Here is a 22,739-nt window from a genome sequence, read left to right on the forward strand (position 1 = left end):
TGGGGGTGATGGGCAGCCTGGACCCCCCCCCCAGTCTGATGATGCGGACCCACAAAAACCTAATGAAAACGCGACACCCTCCCCCTCTTCTCATTTTTGGTTGTTCAGGCGTTGGCGTTAATCAGAGGAGTAGATGTGTTTACAAGATGTGAGTTGTATTCTTTCCACCTTTACCTTGTGAGGGCTTCACACCTTGTCACAAGTGCGAAACCGAAGGGCAGTATGAAGCCAGTGAAGAAAAAGAAAACCGAAGAACCTGAATTGGAGCCCCTGTGCTGCTGCGAATACATAGATCGAAATGGGGAGAAAAACCACATGGCTGCTTGTTTGTGTGATTGCCAGGATCTCGATGAAGGCTGTGATAGGTAAGAACAGAGCTTTTCCTGATGCCGACCCCACCGGTCCTTTTGAGAACTACCATGTGTACTTTCAGCCTTGCCATCCCCAACGTTAGAATTTGTTCTTGATTCAATAGTACCGAGGACATAAAATTGATAGTTTTGTATGGCAAGCGTGAGGATTTTATAAAGAGAAATTAGTGCATAATTGTCCAGCTCAGTTTACTAGAATATTATCGTTTTTCGTTTAAAGAGAGAAGATGATGAAGAGAAAAACAGGTGGAAGGATAGTGGCATGTTAAATGTATAAACAACACAAGACAGCAGGATCTGTATGTTAAAAATGAACGTATTAATTCCAAAGAGGTCTTAATGGTCTTTCATTAGAACCTCATTGCGTGAAACTGGTCACACCTGGTCCTGAAAGACCTGGGGTTGAAAGATCATTTTTCTGCTGTTGCAGCAGGAAGGTTGTGTCTCCCCACATAACCATTGTTTTCAGACTGAGCAACAATACTGTCTTAATCAGATCATATTGGGCTTTTATCTCCACCATTATCTCAGTGATGGAATTATCTAAACAGATAATTTTTTAACTTTACTGAAAAAGTTTTGCATTAAACAGTAATAAACTGGTAATAGAAATAAATATGTATTTAAAATTGTCACATGGAAAGCTTAATGTAGGAAAAATAGGGATGTTGGGAACTTGGTTTTCCCTGTTACTTCTGGCATCTGGGTGAAGTGGCGTACACCTGTAATCTTAGCTATTGAGGAGGCTGAGGCAGGAGAATGGCAAGTCTGAGACCAGATTGGGCAATTTAGTAAGACCTTGTGTCAAAAAATTAGGTAGGTGGGAATATAGCTTAGTAGTAGAGCACTCCTGAATTCAATCCATAGTACACTTACGGAAACTATGTCACTGCACCTGCACTTTGTTGATTTATAACTTGATGCATTAATCTAGCCATGAAGTATTCTCTAGAGACCCCTGCATTCTTGTACCAACCTTGACTCCTACAAACTGTTCATAACCTCTTTGTACTTCTTCCTTGACCATGTTGATAGTCTTTTTTCCCCCGGGACAGAGTCTCACTATATAGTTAGCTCAGACTGGCCTCGAACTCACAGTAATCTTCCTGCCTCATTCTCCTGAGTGCTAGGACTACAGGTGTGCACCATCACAACCAGCTGCTATCTTTAAATATAGGTTTTTTTACACTTGATCTTAGCCAAAAGGCTGAGAAGCGATTAAATATAGGTTTTTTTAGACTTAATCTAAAATTCTTTCTGAGAAAATGGAGCACTTTGCACTAATGATGGAGAAATGATGCTCTTTCCATAACTGTGGTCACTAAATACCACAGCTTTTCCATTAGCTTTGCTAACTTTTCCTCCCTTCCAGCTCTTGAGAGCATCTGTCCCATGAGTTCTCCCTCTGCTTTCTCCATACCCTGTGCCTCCGGAGAGGAGTTTCCAGGGTCCCACTGTCACTGCTGTGCTGCACGACTCCCATGTGGTTATCAACCACTCACTCCCAAATTCTAATTTTACATTTTAAAACTGTCCACAATCAAAGTTATCTTAAACTCTATCTTTCCTTATGAAAGGGCTGTCTGAGTCTGTTCAGGCTGCAATGCTGAAACACCTCAAAATGGGGAATTTATAAATGACAGAAATTTATAGCTTATAGTTCCAAAGGTTGAGAGATCCAGGATCAAGGCTCTGGCAGATTCAGTAAGGGCTCTGTCCTTATTCCGTAATTATCTCCTGAAGCCTTCACCTTTTGGTCCTATTGCATGGAGGATTGGGTTTCCATGTATCTACTCCTGGCCCCCAAGATTCATTCTGTCCCAACAGCCTCAAAAGTGTTTACATCAGTACAAAAAGTCTTAAATCCAGAGTATGGTCTAAGTAACATCTAAATCAGATATGGGTAATACTCAAGAACATTTCATCCTGGGTGGATTTTCCCCCAACTATGAACCTGTGAAATAAATTATATGCTTCCAAAATACAGTTGTGGGACATGCATAGGACAGACATTCCCATTCCCAAAGTGAGAAGAAATAATTCTTGACGGATGTCCCACCTTCTGGACCCACTGAAACTGTGCTGAGATTTCCCTCCTTTATGGCCCACGCTGCAGCTCTCATGGGGTGGAGTCAGATGCCTACACTCTCCCTGGCTAGAGTTGCATGCTGGGCCCTTGGACTGGCCCCACAGCTCTACCAGGTATTTCGTCAGTGGGGTCTCCATTCCCAGTGCTCCTACAGCTCCCCGTGGCTCCACTGAGCACACTCTAGTACCACTCTCTGTAGCCCTGCCCTTGTGGCAGTTCTTTGTTTAAGCCTTGAGGCTCTCTCCAGCATCCTTTGAAATCTAGATGGAGGTGGCCATTCTTCCACAGCTCTTGGGCCCTATGTCCCTGCAGAGTTAGTGCTGTATGGAGGGTGGCCATAGTCATCTTGAAACAGGATAAGCTGAGAAGTTTTCGAATCTTTAGTTTTTCTCCTTCTCTTTTGGTAGTAAATTGTCCCTGTTCTCACATTTTACTACAGCATTCAAGAGAATCCATGCAGCACCTTGAACACTTTTAGAATTTCTTCTCCCAAATATCCACCTTCTACAAGACACTAAGACATGAACACAATTTGGCCAAGATAATTGCCACTTTCCAGCAAGGATCCCCTTTCCTCCAGTTTCCAGCTATGCTGCTCCTTTCCACCAAGGCCTCATCAGAACGCTGCTACTGTTCTTATTTCTACCATGACCTCTTAGGCCAGTGGTAGTGAACCTTTTAGAGCTTTCAGTGATAACAGACAGCTTCCTGTGGTACATGTGCTGTAAGTCTGCCACCACGTCTCAGGCAGTTTCTGAGGTTGAGGCTTTCTCTACTGCTCCTCTATGAGCCCTCACCAGAATTGCTCTTTATGGTCTGTTCCCACAGCAGAGACTCTTTCTAGCTTGCACTTCAATGTTTTTCCAGCCTCTGCCCATTACCCTGTTCCAAAGTCACTTCCACATGTTTAGGTTTTTGTTATAGCTGCATCCCCACTTCTTAGTACTAATTTCTGCCTTAGTCTTTTTGAGTTGCTGTAACAAAAGACCTTAGACTGAGGAATTTTTAAGTGATGGAAATTTATTGCTCATAGTTGTAGTAGGCTGGGAAATCCTAGGTCAAGGCTCTAGCATACACAGTGTCTGGTGAAGGCACCTCTCTGCTTCATAGATGGGAGTCTTCTTGCTGTGCCCTTACCTGGCGGAAAGAGCGGATAGCCCCTCTGGCTGATCCACTTCACGAGGGCACTGCTCTTGTGCATGGTCTGATCGCCTCCTTAAGGCCTCATCTCGTCTCCTTCCCTTTCCCTCCCCTCCTCTTGCCTCTTCTCCACTTCCTCCTTCCCATCATCCTCCTTCTTTGTTTGCTCTTCCTTCTTGTTCTCTTTCCCTTCCCCTCTCCTCTTCTTCCTCCCCCTCTTTTCTTTTTGGTGACAGGGTCAAGCTGCGTTGCCAAGGCTCAAGCTGAAGCCAGTCTCCTGTCTCAGCCTTCTGAGTAGCTGGGACTGTGGGTCCCTGGCAGTGCCATCTTTCAATTCTAATGTATCGGGGATTAGCTTTTAAAGTACACATTTTGGGAAGAACACAATTATTCAGACTAAAATATAGCCTAAGTGTGCAAAAAAGTCAACAGACACCATTCTTTTCAGTAATCAGTTACTTGACTCAGATTGGTTTTTTTCTCCCGTCCTCCTTAATGCAGGCCCACGTTGCTGCCAGAGGGGTTTACCTCCTGGGTGCAAGGAGCTTTTGTGCTGCACGCATTTCTCTTCACTGAAGTGCCTCTCTTTTTCTCCACTCACATGAATGCTAGCTTATGGTCGCACCCTTTCAGTAAGACCCTTCTGATGAGCCCACCCAGAAATGTTCACCCTCTGAGTACTCATTACTGTTATTTGATCATAAAAATTCATTGGATGATTTTTTTTTTTTTTAAGATAGGAAAAATTTAGTGAGAGAAAGCCCCGGAAAGTGGGCTGTCCTCATTGGATAATTCTTGTTGCTTTGTAGTTTACCTAGTATTTTTTTAAATACTCATGTTGTCTGCACAACTAGATGTGAATTTTTAAAAAATTCTTTGACCATGCAGCCACCTAGGTCTAAACATTATATATACAGCATGTATATATATTTATGTATTTAAGAAATAATCTTGACTATTAAACTTCTAAAGATTATATTTTTCTCATTAAAAAATGATACATGAATCTGAAAAGCTCATGTTTAGTAGTAAGGAAATATAATGCTTGTCCTTTGGTCTGTAGTTATCATTTGTTCCTCTGTTTAGCATTTAGGGTTGTACAGTTTTTAATTCAGCACACCAATGTGAAATGCCTTCTTTCTGCTCTTTCTGAATAGATGGTTTACGTGTAAATCAGTACAGCCAGAGACTTGTGAAAGAATCATGGATACAATTTCGGATCGCCTCCGGATTCCTTGGCTTAGAGGAGCCAAAAAAATTAACGTTAGCATCGTCCCTCCACTCGTACTTCTGCCTGTCTTCCTGCGTGTGGCTTCCTGGCATTTCCTCCTGGGGGTAGTGGTTTTGACCTCCCTTCCTGTGCTGGCACTGTGGTACTACTACCTCACCCACAGAAGGAAAGAACAGACTTTGTTTTTCCTGAGCCTTGGACTGTTTTCACTGGGCTACATGTACTATGTATTCCTGCGGGAAGTGGTTCCCAAAGGGCGTGTGGGGCCCACTCGGCTGGCTGTTCTTACCTGCGGGTTATTTCTGATACTCTTTGCCTTGTACAGAGCCAAGAAGAATCCAGGCTACCTCAGCAATCCCACAAGCAATGACAGATCCCTAAGCAGCTGCCAAATTGAATGTCTGAACAAAAAAGGGCAGGAGAAGACCAAAGGGTTCCTTGGAGCAGATACTTTGGGGAGTCTCAACAGCCGCACTGTGAAGGATGATCTTAAGAGCTCCTCCAGGATGCTGGCAGGAAGCCCCGCCAAGGTGAAGGAGGACTGGTGTGCCAAGTGCCAGTTGGTGCGACCAGCCCGCGCATGGCATTGCCGGATCTGTGGCATCTGTGTGAGGAGAATGGATCATCACTGTGTGTGGTATGTCGGGAAAATCTGAAGACCTGGAAAGTGTAAATTCATATACAACTCTAGCCATATTTGATCTCTGTGCTATCTTAAAATTTCTCTCCTTCTCAGCTTTACACCTTGTAGATATTTGTGGGCTGTTAGGATGTTCCCACTTAGTCATCTGTTTTTTGGATTTCACAAATTTAGTTCTTTCAGTCATTTCCTGAAGGAGAATAGCAAAAAAGTTTTGGGTGGGGTTTTTTTTTTTTTTTTTGCAGTTTTTCTTTGAACTATTCTTCATTCTAATAGAGTTGAATGATTTGTTTAAAAAATAACTTCTCATCATGAATGTATTTCTCTGTGCTATTTCTGTTAAATGCACAGCTCTGGAAAGTGTTCCGTATTTTTAGGCAACTCTTTTGTCCTCTTGCCAAACATCCTTAATCATGTTTGATGCTGCTCGTAACTTCCACTTTTGGGGAGTTGAGGCCCTACCAGGTAACTTTTTATTCAGTTATTGTAGAGAGATGAGCTTTTGCACTTTGAGCTGACCACTGACAAAGGAAGACACCTAGAACCACATTTAAAGACAATGTTGCAGCTTGAATGAGTGACTCTAAAGGGAGAGTCATTATTCAGACATGAATATTGTAAGCATGGTGTGTGTAGCACCGTTGCTCTTAAGGCACTCGTGGTCAATGAATTATGCCTTGTTGTGCATATAGATGCCCTCCGCCTTCAGGAGGGGACATGGGAAAGGGCAAGGGTGCACAGAAGGACAGGAGGACATGGGGTGACTGCAGGGTTCCACCTCTTTTGCCTCCCATGTGTGATGACCCATTTATAAATCCTGGCTTGCAGAGGGCCTCATGACCTCTCCTAAACGAAGCTTTCTCTGCATCTGGAGGTATAAGGGGCTTGAGAGAACACCGGGACAGCCTGTACTACAGATGGCCGTGACATGGGACTGTTTTCACCAGACTGGTGGTCTTCATATCTTTGGGTTCTTCACCCCACATCATAGTTGTAATTTGGGCCCTTTATTTTTGTCTTATATAGTTAACATATATTTTCCTATGCTCTATAATACTCAGCTTTATCATTTCTTAAGTTTTTATAAGTCTTCTGTGTATCTTCCTTAGCATGTGATAACAAAAATAACTCTTCATTGTTGGGTATTACTAATATTTAGGAAGAGGGTCTGGAAATGTAGCTTGGAGGAGAAATGCTTGCCAAGCATGTATAAGGTCCTGAGTTTAATCTCCAGCACATAAACACAAATTTATACATATGATTTGTTAGCCAGGCGGTACCTTTTATTTAATCTTATCCTTCAACTAAACGATAAGGATTTCACTCTGTAAAGAGCAGTGACAAATTGTTAATTCCCTAACACTGAAAAAATAAGTGAATTTACTTTTTAATAACTGAAATTCCTATTACAGTATCCCTGTTTTGAAAGCCTCTTCATTATGTGAGTTATGTAAAGATCTTTTAAAAATGTGTTTGCTTCCTCCCACATGCTGATTTGAGGATAAATAGCTGCGTTGGAGAATCAAATCATCAAGCATTTATACTTGCCCTTCTGATCTTCTTGCTCACTTCGGTGTATGGAGTAACTCTCACCTTGGATACCATCTGTAGAGATAGAAGCATCTTCACAGCTCTCTTCTATTGTCCTGGTGTTTATTCAAATTACAGGTGAGATGTGTATTCTACAGTCAGCAAAGTGATAAAGGTAGCCCTCGATAGGGGCTGTTACCTACTGCTAGGTTAGGCAGACCCACTATACAGGTGCTGGGTATCCCTAAAACTGCCAACAAAATTGTGCAATGATTATGTGCATTTTTCCAGGATGATAACATAAAGATCATTGACCATTAAAAAAATGAGGACTCTGTACTTTACAAACAGGCCCAAGCTTCACTGGGGAGAAATCCAGAGTCAGACGACTATTTGTGTGCCAAGGTAGCAACATAGCCCTTTGAGAAGTGCTCATCTTCTCTATAACCTTTGTTTCTTTCTTACCTGTCATGTTTTTTTCTGTTTTACTTTTTCTTTTTTAACCACCCCTCATGATTGCTGTGGTATCTAGGTCAGATTTCCTGGGCACTGGTAGGTGGGGGCCCAATTGTGTTTTGTGAAGATTCCTATGAAATCACAAAAGCTGGGATTCACAGAAATGGCCTGGCTGCCCCTACTCTTGACAGGCCCCTGCACTCACCCATGTTCTTTATTCCCTTTCCTCCACTCTTCTCTGACATGGGTGCTCTGTGGTATCTGTGACTCAGTCTTTCTTTTTTGTGCTCTTCATGTTTAGAACCATCCCTGCTGTCTTTACCTAGTTCCCCTGGGTGGTATTTGTTTTCATTAGTCTATTGACAGATCTTTTCATTGCCCTTTTAGACCAGGACGTTTATGGCATTGTTAAAATACACTGGTCTTCCTCCTGGGGATAAAGTTCTTTTCTAGATTTGTGGAGAGTCTAGTTGGTTGTGAAATTATTGGCCAGCACTGTCAGCAATCATTGGCCTAAATGAACTGAAATCGTGGTTCTACTCTCCCTGTGCAAAGGATTCATGGCACCTTCATCTATATATTGGTTATGGGATGTACAGTCTCTTTCAGTTTTACAAATGGATTTATTTCCAACCAACTTCATTTGTAAATGTTTGAGTGACTATAATGATATGGCAGGTGCTAATCAGCAGGCCTTCCACACAAGTCTCATTATCGAGCCTGGCAGGATCTTTCCTGTCCTCTACTAATCTGGTTTTAGGTAGCTAGTTTGAAATGTTACGGTTTCCTACAGATCTCCTAAGTAGATAAAGGGCTTCTAGTGTTGGGAGTTGCCATCATCTTTGTGTTCATCAGCATTGGACTGAAATAGAAAGGAAATTAAAACATTAATGCTATTCCTAGGTCCTGCCATTGGGTTCCTAGGGACTATTTATAGCTATCTCTTGGTATCTTTGTTTTCTCATAAATTAGGTACAGTTAGGGTTTACTCATTCACCAAATATGTTCAGTACTGTTATATTAGGTGGAATGCTGGTTGTGTAGAGGATACAAAGTGTAAAAACCAGCCCTTGCTGTTCCTATATTAAAAAAGTAGGTACCAATAATTATAAAACATAGCATGTTAACTCACATACATTGTTTAATCTAGGCTTTTTTTTCTTTTTGGTAGTGGTGATTGAACTCAGGCCCTTGCACTTGCAAAGCAGGTGCTGGAACCACTGAGCTAAATCCCTGGTCCTTATTGGACAGTAGCTTTTTGTTGTTGTTAATCTGGTTATTGATGGGTGTTCTGAGGATAAAGTATCATCCAGTTTAGGGAGATGGAGAAGATACCTGTGTCTTCAGTAATAGGTAAAAAATGTGACCAGGTGTGGTGGTACGCCCTTGTAAGAAATACCAGCATTCTGGGAAGCTGAGGAAGGAGGATCAGAAGTTCTAGCCCAGCCTGCACAATTTAGTGACTTAGATCCTGTCTCAAATAATAAAAACAGGTAACAGCTTAGTGTGAAGGCTCTGGGTTCTAGCCCCAGTACTGAAAAAAGGATCAAATATATGAATGTGACAACATTGTGAATGTGACAAACATGGCAGCAGCCTTGACACCTTTTTCCCGTTTGCAGCTCGGCTCTGTCCTTCACCTGTGTGTGGTACTCTGTGATCATCACTGCGGGTATGGCCTACATCTTCCTGATTCAGCTCATAAACATCAGCTACAATGTGACGGAGAGGGAGGTTCAGCAGGCCCTTCGTCAGAAGACTGGGCGCCGGCTCCTCTGGGGGCTCATTGTGGACACAGGCCGGTACAATAGGGGCTTCCTGCGGAACTGGCACCAGTTCTCCACCCTGGGCACGCGTTCACTCCACCACCCTGCTGAGGACATCGTCTGAAGTGCCTGCCCTGCAGCTTGAGGATGGCTCCGCCCTGACTCCTTTCCATTTTACACTTAAGGGTCTACACAGAACGTTCATCTCTGTCCCCAGTTTCTTACAGGTATTCTAGGGCCACGCTCAGGTTTGGAGACTGGACTGGAGAGAAGTTAATTTTTCTGACTTCACAACTTAAAGAGTTTTTTTTTTATATTGAAGCAGTAAAAGTAGAGCCATTTCTTTCCAGTCACTTTATTAATTGATTCAGTCACCAAAAGTTGAATAGGATTTGGATTGCTAATGCACAAATTGATGGAAGCAATTCTTGTCCGTTAGTATGGAGGAAAGAGTTCTGGATTAGGATAGTTTCTAGTCCCTCTTTCAATTATTAATAGCCATATGACCTTTAGTTGAGTCACTTTCCGAAGTCTCAGGTTCATCTGTAACAAGGGGTACTGATGCCTGCCTTGGCTACCTCACAGAGCCAGCGCCAAGGTCACGGGAGGGATGAGAAGTGCGAAATGCATTATGAAATGAGGGAAGCCGTGGAGGTATAAAGTATTAAGAAATCCCAAGACTACAGGTCAGGATATTGAAGCCAGTTTATTAGGGTCATTAGATTTCAGCATATACCATGTTATACAGCAGTGAGAATTTTTCCTTAAGTATTAGATGCAGACTACTTACAGGGTAGGAGGTGACTAGAGGTGTGAAGCTGGTCATCTGACCCTGAAAGGACAGTTGGTTATGAGGATAAAGATAACCCTCACCAGTGTAATATGAGTGATAATTCTTTTCAGTGATCATGAGCTTAGGTGATGGGTTCTTATGTTTATTTCTTTGTATGCTGTTTTGGATGTACTGTAACTCCATCCGGTAGGCATGAATGTTTTTTTCCTCTTTCCATGTTTCACTTGGTAAGGTGCTAGCACAACTTGTGATGGTGGCTGGAAGAACACACCCTCCTACAGGAACACTTTACTCTCTCGGGTAGGGATGCCGATTAATATCAAGGGCTTGATTTTTTTGTTCATGTAAGTATTTCAGATGCTGTCACTTTATAGCACTAAATTGCAAAAAGTCAGTCTTGTGGCATTCACATTATTCTGGCATGAACTTTTTTAGGAGAGTTGATTGACAACTTCCCACTTCCCTTGCACATTACTTCTCATTCACCTTCCTTACATAAAAGTATCTCACCAGGAGAGAAAAAACGGTATGTACAATTTCCACAGATTAATGGATTACTATTCTTTTCTTGCCCTTTCCCAAATAACAAGTTGTTGCTTTAATTGTATCTCAAAACTGAAAATATATAAAGGATTACATATTTATATAGAATGGGTTATGTATATAGAATAGGTTATTCTGCCATAGAGTTTCAGATGCGGGAAAATATCCTCTTGAAATGGCTGGTTTCATACATGTACTGTTCTGCAATCCCAAAGATCATGAATCCTTCAATTTTCCTTGGCCTGTTGCTTACTACAGGGAAAACATTGCAAGCTTGTTCTATCATTCTGTACATACTGCTTTAGCAATGGATTCATAAGTGTTGAGAAGAACTATTGCTACTTCCTGCCCTTCTGCTCCCTGTAGTTAACACCAGTCCTAGTTTCGCTGTCCCTAGCACAGTCGTCATGTTTTTATTCAGGCTTATTGCTCTCCCCAGAGAGGAATTGTTTAACAAATGATAGGCTCTGTATTCCACTGGGACGAGCCAAGGAGTAAGCCTGGGAATGATAGCAGATGCGGTGGTTTCTACAGTCATGCCCTCTCCTCGGCCCAGAGTCAAATATTCACTTAGAATTAAAGTTGGCTCTGACAGCACCCAATTTCTCTCTGTGTAGGCTTTTAGATAAGGGAAATGGTAATAAGATCAATGACAGCATATGTAGGCAGAAATTGGTAATTTTCATCTCTTGAATTTCAGCTATATAGCCAGCTCTGACTTCTAGCAAATGATAATAAAAATTTATAGAAACATTAGTGTAGGAATTGTAAGCTTGCCAAGTCAAGTCTTTAATAGCAATCCAAATGTGATATGATGCTGAGTAGTATAAAATGACAAAAGGCATTGGAGAGCAGTAGGAAGGTTCACCATCTTTGTAACATGTCCCCCTAAAGGGTTTGCTGGATATGGCAACTCAGTTTCCCTTGCTTAGATAGCAGCTGTGTGCATATTATCGTGACCAATTGGAATTATGATGCTTATTTTTAAGTTCCTTGAGAACTCATTATTGGCACTTTTCAGAAAAGCTCAAACCTGAACATTTTTGGTTTTGAGGCTTCTGAAGTGTTTGTACCAAGAAAAAGGGGAGGGGCCATCTGTGCATTGTTTTTCTAGGTTCTGCCAAATCCTTGGTCTAGACCCCTAGACTTTTGAGCCTTTTTAATGATCTGGAGCTATTTGAGGGATTTTGTGATAGTGCTTGGTTCTCTCCAGAGGGCAGAAGAATCTTCTGTGGAATCTTTGAACAGACAAGGACTCTGAATGAACTGTCCCACAGAAACATCTGGTGATGGTGGCAGTGGAGAAATTCCCTGAAGTCTCTTGGCCATAGATGTGAGTCCCTTCCCCTCAATGTGATTCCAAATGAGCCAGTTCCCTTCTCCATGGCCCATATCCTGAGCCTCTGCTCAGAAACGTATGGATCTGGAGCTTAATAAATTACCTCCATTACATTCTTATGCCCATGTTATTATCACCCCATTATGTACTGTCCTTGGGAAGACTGGTCTGCTTGAAAGATTCAGAGGAGAAATAGTTAAAAGTCACGACTGGATGAAAGGAGAAAAATCCTTTAATATTTAAAAGGAGTCTTAAAATAACCCGCGAAGTACTCTGGTTCTAGCTGGGTGCTCCTGAAATTCACAATGCCTTTTTCTTGGGTTACTCTAACTTGCAAAAGAAAAGCCTTCCATGTGTTTTCAGGACAGTATGCTGCCTATTTCACCTCCGCCACATATGTGTTTGTGTTTAGGATTTTGCAGATCTTTGTTCCCCAACTTGTGTTTTCCTTTGGTGAATGAAATTATTGTTGTCTTCCACTGTACCATCTGCCTAGAAGAAAGATTGCTACAAACTCTCTTATGCAATAGTCCTTGGTACTTCTAATATTTTTAGCAAGAGAAAATTTTCTGTATTAGAACCTTTCACTGCCAGAAAACACAATGCCGGTAAGATTCTACGTAATACTGAGCATCTGCTTCATAGACTAATTTCCTTTGGGTAGGACATTCGCTTTTTATTATAAAGCTAAACTAATAGAAGCAAAATGAAAACATCTACAAGCACAGTTTTCACTAGGATGTTTAAAAATTAATATTTTGTGATATTAAGGGTCTCTTTAAATAAGTAGGTTTATATGACTTACCTTCATTTTAGCCATATTTTGGTAACCAGGATTTTGAAAAGGGGAATTTTCTCAAGCAATGCATGATAAAAGACTTTTGCTTGAGGGATCTGTTGGGAATCTAGTTTTCTCAGCAGCAACTTGACAAGTGTGCCATTTTATATTATACACTGCATAGGCAAAGCAGGGGCAAATGAAAGCCATGCTAAACTTAACAAGAATAAAATTCAGTGTGTTCTTGGGGATGTTGCTGTGATTAGTATAAACTTTTTTTTTCCTCATTGAGTTTGAAAAGGGGAATTTTCTCAAGCAATGCATGATAAAAGACTTTTGCTTGAGGGATCTGTTGGGAATCTAGTTTTCTCAGCAGCAACTTGACAAGTGTGCCATTTTATATTATACACTGCATAGGCAAAGCAGGGGCAAATGAAAGCCATGCTAAACTTAACAAGAATAAAATTCAGTGTGTTCTTGGGGATGTTGCTGTGATTAGTATAAACTTTTTTTTCTCTCATTGAGTTTATTGGTACCTTTTAGGGATACAGTACAGTTACATTCATCATTGGGATCTTGTACCTTTACATGACAGGTTTTGGTTCTCATTTTTTCCCTTTGCCCCCACCCTCTCTTCACCCCTCCTGTCTCCCCTCTACAAATACTTCATTTCCATTTTTTCATTTTCCCATATTGTTTTCTTTTCCCTTATTAGCTTTTCCCTACCCTTCCCACTTTCCCTATAAACTTTTTGCAGAAATCAGCTAAATTTAATCCTGTTTCTAATACACACTTATCCATACTTTAGCTGGCACTGAGTATTTCACTTTAGTGTTAGCAGCAGGCCAAAGACTTAACGATTAATTGAGACAAATTTCTTAGAGGCTGCCATGCCTGTTTCCAAGTTGGGTTCATGACTTATTAGTACTGTAGCCTTCCTGACAGTACCTTTCACCTCTAGAAATTCATATTTAAAAGTCAAAGCTTTAAAACCAGAGCTAGGCTGTTCTAATTACTGAAGCAACTGGAATTGTGTGTTTTTTAGGTGGAGCCACTGACAGGATACCACAGGGCTTGAGAATTCAACTTGTGATCTTACAGTCTGGGTGATTTGATGGTTTCAGTTGTTAGGGCTTAATTACTAAATATTAAATTCAATATTTAATCTAACTGGCCTGACAACATTAAAGTGTTTTCTAGAGCTAATCTGAAGGCTGTGGCTAAACATTTTGCACTCTTTTTATACTTGTATTCATAATCTTTTATCACCTCAGACTCAGAAACAAAGCCTTTTAAGTGGAGATTTTACAAATAACTGCCACTTGTGTAAAATAATATCCTGTGATCAAGTTATTCAAATGGAAAATAAAGTGCTTTCTTTAAGGAAGATAGTTGGTGTTTCTTGGTGTATGTCTTTTGGGTTCTTTTACTTTAAGAAAACTCTGTAGTATAGCTGTCATCCTACCTCTTTGACTACCTTTTCACTTCCATCCTGTGGGCCTGCCAGTGGCCCTAAAATTTGATTTTCTGGTAGTTATTTTTTCTAGTTTTGTGGATCAGGATACTGCTAATTCAGGCATTGTGTTAGGAATAACATTTCAAAGCACATCTTCATGATTGTCCAGAAAGAGCATCAAAATTATTTTTCTTGTATCTCTTGAGAAGGTTCTAGAAGTAGGTAAAAAATCTAGCTGGCCCAATCAGAATGGACTGCCAAAGATACCTGAGGTGAGGCCAAAATAAAACTTCAGATTTATTTAAGCCCATAAAATGTTTACTTAAGTAATTCACTGTTTCTTGTCTGCAGGACTGGCATTAATATTGTACTTGGTTTTTAGGTGGTAATATCAGCCAGTATTCTGCATTTGTACTATACTTAAGTATAAACAGTGGTTTAGCTGGAAAGAGATTCAGTATGAATTACTTTTAGTCTCATTTTCTTTAGTGACCATTAGTCTTAAAGACACTTGAGTTTTTAGATGCCAGCAATATCAAAGAAAAGATGTATGTTGGGGAAGATTACTGGAAAAGTAAAGTTCAGTGTGGGTGTTTTTTATTTCATTGCACATCTGTGAAAAAAAGGTGTAAGTCATTTTGTTGGTAGTTAGAAAAGGCAGTCCTCCTTTTAGGAAATATGAGACAGGAACAGCTATCTTTATTTGAAAAACTGCATAATTTTATTTTACCAGTTCAAATCTGTAACATAAATAGTTACCTCCAGGCTTCAAGGGCCTTTCTCAATTTACTGTGTGCATTTATGGACTTGAATATGTTACAAAAAGCATGTTTTTTATAATGAAAAAATTATTTTCCTAGCAAGTCATTCTCTCAAGACAATTTACAGAAGAGAGCATTTTATCAGTCTTTATAGCACTTTAAATATTAAAACTTTTTCAGTTCAAGATAAGTATCTCAATATCTAGATCAAACTCATGAAGACAAATCAAGCAGATGATTTAGAAGTTGTAGCTTAGGTATTTTAATGACTTACTGTCTTTGATAGAGTTACTAGCTTTTGAGGTTTCCTTCATATGCAGTATCTTTGGTGCCTATTTGAAATCTAAGTAACCACTCTTGACAGCAGCTGTGTAGAGTAGCTTCTGATACATGGTTTGCCATCAGAAGTGGCCAAAAGTTCTGGCTCTGTGGGATGCTTAATGCTGAGGTACTAGCATACTGGCCCTCTTGTAAGTAGCCATGCTATCCCTCTTTCTAAGTACTACTGTGTATTCTAAGTCTTACTTAACTCACATTAAGCCACAGGGACACGTACTTTACTTCACAAATTCAGGCAGGCCATCACTTGTCTTTTATAAAGTTTACTATGCTAAAAATACATAATATACATTTGAATAGTGGTGCTCACTACTGTGGGTGATCCCACTGTGATAAATGAATGCTAGAGTGAATACCAGCAACTCAAGCGAAATCAAAGAAGCAAGTACAAATTCCCAAAGTAATTCCTGTGGCCTAAGAAGTAGCTCAGAAAATAAACCACCTACAAGCATGTGTTCACGTAGAACGAGATAAGGTATACACACCCTGAGCCCATCAAGGTTCCCACCCTAAGTACTGTGTTGGTCTGTGTTAACTGGTGTATCAAACGTATTACCCAAGGCCAAGGATCTGATGGCTGTGTAAGCACAGTCACAAGGGTGCCAGCATCTGAAGTCTGGAAGAATTTCTGCTACCCTTCTGCGGAGCTGCTCTCGCCTTTCTTCTTTTACTCTTTCCTCTTTCATCGATTTTACAAACTTCTTCCATGTCTGAAGTATGAGGCTGAGAGTCTTCCTTTAAGAACAAAGAGGGGAGAGGGAGGGAAAAAGTGAAATACTAGGAAAAGTTAGCTTTCCAGGTGAAGTAATTATAATTTTTATTAAAATAATTCTGAATAAAACATATAAAGAGCGTGGAAAACACAACTGGGTTTCAGACACTGGATAATGCTATGAAGAGCTGGACGAGGTGGCACATGCTTATAATCTCAGCACTCAGGAGGCTGAGGCAGTAGGATCGCTGTGAGGTTGAGACAGCTTGGGCTACATAGTTCCAGGTCAGTCTCAATTACATAGTGAGACCCTGTCTCAAAAAACCATAAAAAAGAAAAGAAAAAGAAAGTGCTATAAAGAAAACGACGAGACTGACATTTTCCGTAAGTGGTGAGGAAAGTCTCTCACAAGACTGAATTTGAGCAGGGCCTCCAGTGCCCTTGATACTACAGTTTATGAGATACTCATTGGCTGATCTGATCACAGCCTGTATACTGTGCTCAAACTAGGACCACTGATACTGGGCAACCATAGTCCTTACAGCAAAAGATAACAGAAAACTGCCATGAACTGTGTGCCAGAATCGCTAGCATCAAGGACACATGTGAAAAGCTTGCTGGTAATCTCACCGCCAACAGCAAGTCAGTCTAACTTTGGTTGAGAACAAACACTCTACCATCCAACTGGAAGCACGATGACGGAGGACGGCGTAGTGGAACTGCGCATCCCTTCAGTCACAGGGAAGCACGGTGGCCTTTGAGGATTTACCAGGGCCTGCTCTTGGGGGAGGTAGGGATGTCAAGGTGAGCCTCACAGGTATGCCCAAGGCAGCAGTCAAACCAAATAGTCTCAGTACAGTGGGAAGGGACAGTGGCAGAGAGAAGCACCTAGGCTGGGGTGAGCAGGCCTAGGTTTCTTAAGCATATAATGTCTATGTTGAATTTCAGTGAGGCTAAGAAAAGGCTTTCCCAGAAGAGGGCATGACTTGAGGGTAGAAGCAAGAGTACCATAGAGTGTGTGAAGAATTACAAGTGGAGTTACATTGTTGAAACAAAAGTACAGAGCACTTGGGTCTAGATACAGGGATGAGATTTGTTCTGGCCTCTTAACCAGCTAATGAAAGCTCTAGATGCAGCTCAGTCCTCCTTGATTTTATGGCTGTTGGTTGTTTCATGTTTCAGATAATGTTGATTTTTGTGGGTGGAAGTCTTACTTAGGAAAAAAAAGGCTCCAAGGACTGGAACTGCTTCATTGATTTCAATATTTATTTATTCAGTCCATGGTTTACAGCTTCCTGAATTTGTCTGTAGAATCCACTCCCAGTCCTTGACCCTACCTCCCACTCTTACCTGCTGTTCATCTTGTCTTTCTAGCTATACTTATTTTCTAACTAGTGCATTTTAGTTCCTACTGTTCTACCCCACTGAAAGGCTCTGCCCCCTGCGTTGGAAAATATAGGGCAGACTAATGGATAGGCACTGACTGAGGTAGGCTAATGAGAGCTGACTGACATGAAAGATCAGGCCATGCAAATATCCTGAAGCAGAAATAAGCCTTGTATGTCTGAGGAATAAGACAGGAGGCCAGTGGGGCAGGAACATGGTGGGCAAGGAGCAAACAGAAGAGACAAAGTCACAGAATTCATTTCTTTTTTTTTTTTTTCAGCTTTGAGTTTATTGGCAGAATTCATTTCTTTTAATCAAGCAGACACTGGCTATAATTTTATTTGATTGCATGAATTCTTGTATCTGTTTTCTAACTTCAAACCCTGAATAGGAACACTATCTTACTACTACAGTTTATAGTTTGTGAATGATGAAGACGATGAGAGAAGGATTGATACACTAAGAAGAGGATGTTTTGCATCCAGAAGACTTGGTATAACAGGGAGCTGCTATTATTGGTACATCTGAGGCAGTTCACCTATGTTTCCTTGCCAGAAAATGGAAATCATGTCTGTCCCCTACCCCTGGGTGCACTGTGATCAGATAAGATGGTTTGTGTCAAAGCCTCAATGAAGCTCAGTCTGTTTATGGGGCTAACAGAAAGTAAAGGTACGTAAAAAGGATGTTTAATAATATACTAGAACAATGTTAGCTATTCCTTTGAGCTGAGCACTGCGTTAAGTATATTAATATGTTTAGTCTTCACAACAAGCCCCTAAGATAGGTTCTGTCGCTATCCTAACTTGTCAGAGCAGAGAGACTTCAAAAGGTTATGTGGCCAGGTCATACGGATACTATTATTGAGTAGTCCTTGCCTCCAAGTTTTAAAGCTGAAGCATTTCATTCAAAGGCAAGTCCTCTGAACACCCTGACTTTCTGCATATTTATTTTAATTTAGACAGAATTATAATCAACTTGTTTATCTGTTACCAACCCACCAATTTCTAGTGTCTGTAAACAAAAGAAGGACAATCCGTTTTTGCTAGGAGTGGGCATCCTAGTATCCCAAGAAAAGAAAACTATTATATAGAGCAGAGATGTGTGTGTGGCACATGCGTATGAAAACAAAGTGACCAAAAAGAAATCCGTGGATAGTGAGAAAAGGGCACTTCTACATGTCACAGCAGCCTTCACGTCTCAAGCCAGAGTTATTGCCAAAATTACCCACCACACTAAGTGATGTTCAGAAGGAATAACACCAGATCACCAGAAGAGGGACAGAATTGTTTACTCTCTAAGGGAAGTCACAATGACATTTAAAACATTTCTGTCCAAAATGATTAAAATTAGAAAACAAAGAAAAACCTTACTTATATGGACTAGCTTATTTCCCGACGCTGGATTTAATAAGATATAACTATTTTAAATACTAATACAATGATTCCATATATGTAAAATTAAAAACAAAGCTAAACAATTATAGCACTGAAGCTGCATACTTAGGAAAAGCGAAAAGAGCAGGGAAGTGTTCCCTGTATAAGTCAGGAGGACAGTTTACCTGCAGGAAGGACCTGTGCCTGAGAAAAAGCCCCTGGGGTAGAGATGTTCCACCAGCCTATGGTAACATGGGTGCCTACTTTTAATAATTCATCTAAACTGTTTTTGTGTTATATTTCACAATAAATGTTTTTTAAAAGCTGAAAAAAATAAAACTATATGATTAATAAAAAGAGTAATTCCCATAGGTGTGCTTCATGTATTCAACACACTTACTCCCATTGGCAGTGCCTGTGAGGTAAACAGGTGGGCCTCCTCCTCTTCACTTTAAAGACAGGGACTCTGGCACCCAGGGGCTTTACCATCTTGCCCTTACCCCATGTTATGAATTGCAAGCTGGAACTCCTACTCTATCCGGTGTTTCCAGGAGTCCTGCTCACCAACTTTCCACCTCGTCCTTTCAGACACATCCCAGGGGTAGACTATGCTGCAGAGCGATTGTGAAGGTAGGGAATCTGTGAGTTCTTAGGGATGAAAACCTTACCTGTCACAATGTTTCACTGCAATCACGTGCTTGCTCTGAGAGTCTGTTTTCAGCTCTCTGACCAGGATAAACCAGGACCTAAAAATCTTCTTCTTTAGAAAATGTACACAGAGTTCTCTTACTTCTTTCTCCGTATCAGTCACATACTAGGGATAAGGACAGAAACAGAAATGAGATGAATAATATCAGTAGACAAAGAATCAGAGCAAATAAATAGTACAAACAAGAATTGAAACAAACATGCAAAACAAAGGACACCGGTGGCATAAAGAGAAAAGGATAACAGCCATGAGAATATCCTTTGTGTTGTACTATAAAAATGACAGAAATAGTAAAGACAGGTAGGTATAAGAGTGAGGGGTAGGTTTCTAATGAAATCATGTAAGCACTGTGAGACATTAACCAGGCAGTTGGTATAAAAAAAAAAAAAGCTGATATGATACATTACATTGTATACACATACAATGTATAAAAAAAGTACATACTTAAAATTTTATAATAACCAATTTGACATTTTCACATTCATTCCAAAGCAATTAATTGGGTTCAGGATATTATTCTTGAAAAAAACGTAATGACCATGGGCATTCTGGAGTCCATTTAGTTTTCTCGTGGAGGATTAAATGGAGATGTGTTCAAAGTGCTCTTCCTGTGGCCTTACCTGTAGCCAGTTCTGAATGAGTCTCCTAAGCAAGTGCTGGGAATAAAACTGATCAGCCTGAGCCGTCTTCCTAGCCAAACTTTCCTGACTACACTGGAACCAGGTCAGCAGACATTTCCTCTGTAAAGCCAAAGAATTATGTTTTTCTGCCACCTATGGGTTTTTTTAATGAGAAAAAGGAAATTAGTCTTTAACTTTAAAATCTTGTAAGAAAACACCTGTCAGCCGGCCAAACAATGCTGTGTATCACATTTAGGCAGTTATTAGGGAAGAAGAATCTTAAGTGTGTACAGTTCTGCATCCTCAAAGCACTGATCATGGGCCGGTATTGGAGGTTATAGAGTGAAACCATGCATGGCCTCTCAGCACTGACTCCCTGAAGATCATAATGACTGGGTGGTTCTGGTAAATGGAATAGCAACCTCCAAAGCCACCTCTTCACTTCCACTGAGTTTTGAAGTGGGTGTCTGGCAACATTCTTGGATCCTGGAATTTGGAATTTCTTTATTTTGTCCCACAATTTGGACAACAGCAGCACAGCAGCCCTCCCTTTGTTATGCACTTAACCTCTGTCAACTGAGGAAATGCCGATACTTTCCATTAGTTTTGTAGAACCAACTGTCACTAGCATTGAAATGCAGATAATACTGATAGACCACAAAACCATTGGTAGAAAAATAACATGAATAATTTAATGTCTTATGAACTTAAAAGGGTAACAGTATCATTCTACCAAAATATACAATTCCGAGTTTACATTCTTTGAAGAGAAAGGAGGAGAGGGAACTCTTCTTAGTCCTCTCCAGACAATGATACACTTTCCTAGGTCTTGTCTAGCCATTTGGCATTGTGTTTACAACTGATCCAAGAAAACCTCTTAAAAGTCATAGTTACTGGCCAAAATGACCATTATGGAAGACTGTGGCACAGACCAGCCTGGAAGCCAAAAGGCAAGATAACATTTCATCTGTTTTGTACTTCTTGATGCTTTACTTGATTATCTCGATCTATGCAGTAGATAAATTTGTGGGGAACTTTCAGAAGTTGAAATGGTGTTTGATTTCATATATCTCTGTATTATAGGGTGCATACTGCTGTCTATAATGGAATTATACCTAATACTCTTTGTGACGTGATTTCACAGTGCCTCCTTCTTTTGCTTTGTTCAATAAAATATCAGTGGACTCTGGAGGCTTTCTCTGGGTTTACATCAGTTGCTGGGTGAGATGCATGCCCTGAGTACCTACTGGACCCACAAAGAGGCCTTGGGAAGAGAGCAAAACCTAATTCACAACTGGCCTGCATATATGTGAGAAATAAATACCTGAGTATACTCAAATACTTCAGTTATACTTAAGTCTGATATTTAGGAGTTGTTTGTTATTCAACTTTATCACAGCAGAAACCTAAAACCTGTGACTTTTCTGCTTTTTAAGCAATGCTAAAATTGAGAGAAACTTCTTTCATTTTACCTTTGACAGCTCCAATTCAAAATTTACTCTAGCTTTTTCCAACTTGTTAAATTATGAAAGTGTTTAAAGACCAAACCTAAACTCTTCCAAAACAAAGAAATATACACATCAAATAATTTATTTTTAGGGCTTTTAAATCACCAAACTCCCCTCAACACTTGAATGTTTGTGCTATTTGGAAAAGTCCATTTTCTAATTTTGGGGTGGTAGCAGTGTGACATTGTACCTGGATGTTTTGCCTGCTTTGTTGTCTCAATTTCTTCCAAGGCTCCAGACCTTTTTTCCTTAGCAAGACATTTTTATAATGATCTTTGGCTGCTGCTTCCAGCTCTCTGTTCCTCTTCATTCTTTTCTGTTTCTCTAATTCTTGCTGGAAAAAAAATAATGAAGTAAAAATGCCACAATTGTAAAACTAATGAATTTCAATTGGACAAAAAGCTAGTGTATTTAATTTGAACATGTAACCACTATATGGTGTGTTAATCATTATAACGGAGCTTTAAAAAAAAAAAAAACAAAAGAAACTATTTTGCTAAGAGGGTCCAAAAATGTTGGTTATGAGCCCCACAAGAATCAGGGTTATGTGCATTTCTGTTTGTTTTTGTACTGAAAGTACAAAAAGTTTTTGTACTAAAGTAAAACCTCTAGTCAGAACAACCACCATGAGTTTTTCCTCATTATTACGGAAAAATCAGAAATGTAGTCCCTTTACTTATATTATGAAGTAGATATTTATATATAAATAATGCAGTTCACATGTAAAGATACTCCCTTAAAAGTATAGAAGAACATGCTTACTGATTTCTTTTTTAGGTGATGAACAATACATTCAAAAGTAAGCTAGAAGTACTTGATCATCATTAAGCTTCCCTGTTCCTCTCAGAAAAAAACCCACTCCTGAAGGCTGTGTCTGAGAAAGAAGACAAAACTTGTTTACTTTTTTTTTTTTCCCTGTTCAGGGGATTGAACTTGGGACCTTGAGCTTGCAAGGCAGGCAGTGGCACCACTGAGCTAAATCCCAGTCCACTTATTTATTTTTAATTAAAACAGCCTATAATAAAGGTAAGAGAAAAAAGAAAAGGTGACTGGTAACAAGTGACATATACTAGGCAAAGCAAGAGCAAAAGCAGATGTAGACTGCCTTCACAGAGGTACTCTCTTTACTCTCTGGAGTGTAAGTACAAAAACATTTAAGTTTCTTTTTCTTTACTTCCCATAATTTCATGTTAAGAAAA

General features: G+C 40.2%; 2 protein-coding genes across 4 annotated transcripts in view; one reads left to right on the forward strand and one right to left on the reverse strand.

Moving 5' to 3' along the window:
• The first annotated feature begins 6 nt into the window (after positions 1-6).
• Positions 7-12,965, forward strand: Zdhhc23 (zinc finger DHHC-type palmitoyltransferase 23). 2 transcript variants are annotated; one of them, XM_019208327.1, is made up of 4 exons: positions 7-365; positions 4,758-5,468; positions 6,972-7,139; positions 9,080-12,965. In XM_019208327.1, exons 1-4 carry the CDS (start codon positions 223-225, stop codon positions 9,345-9,347), a joined length of 1,290 nt encoding a protein of 429 aa, XP_019063872.1. In that variant the 5' UTR covers positions 7-222; the 3' UTR covers positions 9,348-12,965. The 2 variants fall into 2 exon arrangements, with proteins under 2 accessions (XP_019063872.1, XP_019063873.1); XM_019208328.1 differs by having other exon boundaries at positions 6,981-7,139.
• Positions 12,966-13,905: 940 nt separating this feature from the next.
• Positions 13,906-22,739, reverse strand: part of Ccdc191 (coiled-coil domain containing 191) — a 70,598-nt gene continuing 61,764 nt past the window's right edge. For both annotated transcript variants that reach the window (XM_010630081.2, XM_010630082.2), the window contains 4 exons: positions 21,731-21,874; positions 20,033-20,185; positions 19,372-19,517; positions 13,906-15,967 (listed from right to left, as the gene is read on the reverse strand). In XM_010630081.2, coding sequence (XP_010628383.1) covers positions 15,742-15,967; positions 19,372-19,517; positions 20,033-20,185; positions 21,731-21,874 — 669 coding nt within the window. In that variant the 3' untranslated portion in view covers positions 13,906-15,741. The remainder of the gene's footprint in view (positions 15,968-19,371; positions 19,518-20,032; positions 20,186-21,730; positions 21,875-22,739) is intronic.

The sequence above is a fragment of the Fukomys damarensis genome, unplaced genomic scaffold (assembly GCF_012274545.1).
Source record: "Fukomys damarensis isolate Sample0158 unplaced genomic scaffold, DMR_v1.0_HiC HiC_scaffold_24, whole genome shotgun sequence".
Lineage (NCBI taxonomy): Eukaryota > Metazoa > Chordata > Mammalia > Rodentia > Bathyergidae > Fukomys > Fukomys damarensis.